Genomic DNA, 2,426 nt, shown 5'->3' with positions numbered 1-2,426 from the left:
GAAATTTATCCCTTAAGAGTAAGCTGAATGTGTTGTTAGTTGGCTAAGACCGGGTCGATCCTTTTTATGCTGTAATAAATTAAGGACCCAGATATTTGCATCTTTTTAAGCCATTACAATAAATAATAAAAAACGACCATCTCTTAATAATAAATTAATAATTAGTTAGGTCATGTGTGGGGGATTATATATCAATCCGATATACCTTGGCTACCAATATTCTTCCATTCTTAAACTCAATAACAAGCTTCCCCATTGACTCTCATCAGGTCTCCAGGTAAAACTTCTCATCTACTTTGGCATCTTATTTCGAAATTTTCGTCCTTTTTTTTCTTTTGATTATTTGCAAACTGCCAGATGAAGTGATTGCTGACGATTTGTGAGAAGTGAAAGCTTAAATTTTTACCCTGGTTGTCGAATAGATCAGATCTAATTATGCTATGCTCTTCTTCCCCTTAATTATAAATAATTTATTGTTGGATTTCCTGAATAGTAATTAATTGATGCAATGATTTATCATTTATGTTTACCTTATTTATGGTCAATTTAAGGTTTTTGATATTTTTTTAGAAATAATATGTTATATTTTGGGTTTAGAAAATAGATACCTTATATATGCATCAGCAACAGAAAGAGTGATTTTTATTTTATTTACTTTTTATCTTTTGGTAAACAGGACGAATTTGCCGCAGCAACGCTGGTTAATATGTCAAGTGAGTATACAAATAACCTTTTTCATATTTAATTTGATTCATCAATGACTCACTTTTTGTTTTAAATTCAAAAACTAAAACAAAATATATTAATATTTCAAAATAATTGTCTGTGTTTAATATTAAGATGAAATTTAGAAGAGTGCTAGGAGTTAATAATTTTTGTGTTTTGTAACCATCAATTGATCAATAATAGTGTTTTTAATGATGTGAGATTACATCTAATAGTAGGAGATCACTTACTTTTCTTTTGATGGTTAAGTGCTAGCCACTAAACATAAAAATTGTTGGTCCCTAAACTTTCTCTTTATTTATTTAAGAATAATCTTGTTTATTTATACAATTTTAAATACCTATTATCACAATTGATTTTATTATATTTTTTAATATATATATGTTTATTTTTGAAAGGTATTTTAGAGGGGTAATATGATTTGCCTCTAAAAGCATGTGTTTGGGATATCAATACATCAATGATGAGAACATCAACATCATTTTTCGTTAAATCTGTCTTGTAACATCGATATGCTTCAGCCCTAACTTGGTACGGTCTTGTATTATGATTATGAACCACTTTATATGAATATTGATTTATTCCGTATATCAAATTGTGATGTGTGGACTTGAATGGTTTTTTTTTTTCGTTCTAGCTTTGATTGATTGGTTTCATTTATTGCCGCATTGTTAAGGTTTAAGCAGTTACTTCAATTTTCCTTCCTTGTCCATTTTCAATGTTTGCTGTAGCATAATGCTTATTAATTACAAAGGAAAGAAGGTTTAATTGACTATAACTTGTTTTTACTTCTTGTCCATTTTCTAATATTATGCTTTCACTATATTATGCATACATATCTCACCTCAACCTTTTTTGTATTCGCAGACAATGTGCGTTAATTTCTGATTCTGCTGCTCTGTCTGCTCGGAGTTGCTTTTTGAAATAAATAGCATCAATATATAATCTCTACTCAGAGAACAAGAACTATATTTATATGATCAACAACCACCTTGGCTGTTTTTGTTTTTGATATACGCCTTTATGCTGTTGATTTTGTTTAATTTTATTCAGATACATGAAGGATGCATGCATGGATTAATACAATGTTTTTGGCTGGGATACATATTTCATTTCACAAGTAAAACTCAACACTGGATGTGCTTATAAACTATAGTAATTATTTCCCTTTTTTTTCCTTTGCAAGAATGAGACATAGCTGACCATTTTTGCCCTAAATTTAATGAAGTAAACAGTTAGGCTTTGATCTTGTCTACCAGTTATTCATAAAGTCAGTTCCAATTATTGCATTACCATATATAGCATCCTGCCATTAGCCATCCCGAAACAGTGGAACTGACAACGTTTCCTTGTGGGGCGACACTTTTGATTATGGTGCATGTTATGTTATGGTGCCTATATATATTTGCCTAACTTATTAAAATGAGATAAAATTTAATATTTAAATTAAAAAATATAAAAGTAAATAATTTTTTAATATTTAAAACTTACTATAAAGGATAACTTCAGCAATTTCGACACCAAAGTTACAGCCACCATAAAATTGACCTTTGATTATTTAGAAAATAATATTCTTGGAAAATTAAGTATGTCGAAAATTCTTTTTTGAAAAGTAAATTTGGATAAGGAGCCGAGATTCTATCCAAAGAATAATGTCACAAAATTATCAAAATTTATGGGATTTAACCTTCACCTTTAGT

General features: G+C 29.1%; 1 protein-coding gene across 4 annotated transcripts in view; it reads left to right on the top strand.

Annotated features, from left to right (window-relative positions):
* The window catches only part of LOC107642128, a 3,014-nt gene extending 1,044 nt beyond the window's left edge, over nt 1-1,970 (top strand). Inside the window, exons 1-4 of one of the 4 annotated variants that reach the window (XR_001620620.2) lie at nt 134-277; nt 677-713; nt 1,125-1,257; nt 1,594-1,970. Coding sequence is in view for 1 of the 4 variants with exons in the window: in XM_021102958.1 (XP_020958617.1) it covers nt 677-713; nt 1,594-1,607 (51 nt within the window). In the remaining 3 variants the exon portion in view is untranslated. Of the gene's footprint in view, nt 1-57; nt 278-676; nt 714-1,124; nt 1,258-1,593 lie in introns of those variants that run through there. The other 3 variants (XR_002347436.1, XR_002347437.1, XM_021102958.1) reach the window with 3 other exon arrangements.

This window comes from Arachis ipaensis, chromosome B05, assembly GCF_000816755.2.
Source record: "Arachis ipaensis cultivar K30076 chromosome B05, Araip1.1, whole genome shotgun sequence".
Classification (NCBI taxonomy): domain Eukaryota; kingdom Viridiplantae; phylum Streptophyta; class Magnoliopsida; order Fabales; family Fabaceae; genus Arachis; species Arachis ipaensis.
The sequence above is the reverse complement of the archived record's forward strand: the minus strand, read 5'-3'. Positions and strand labels throughout refer to the sequence as shown.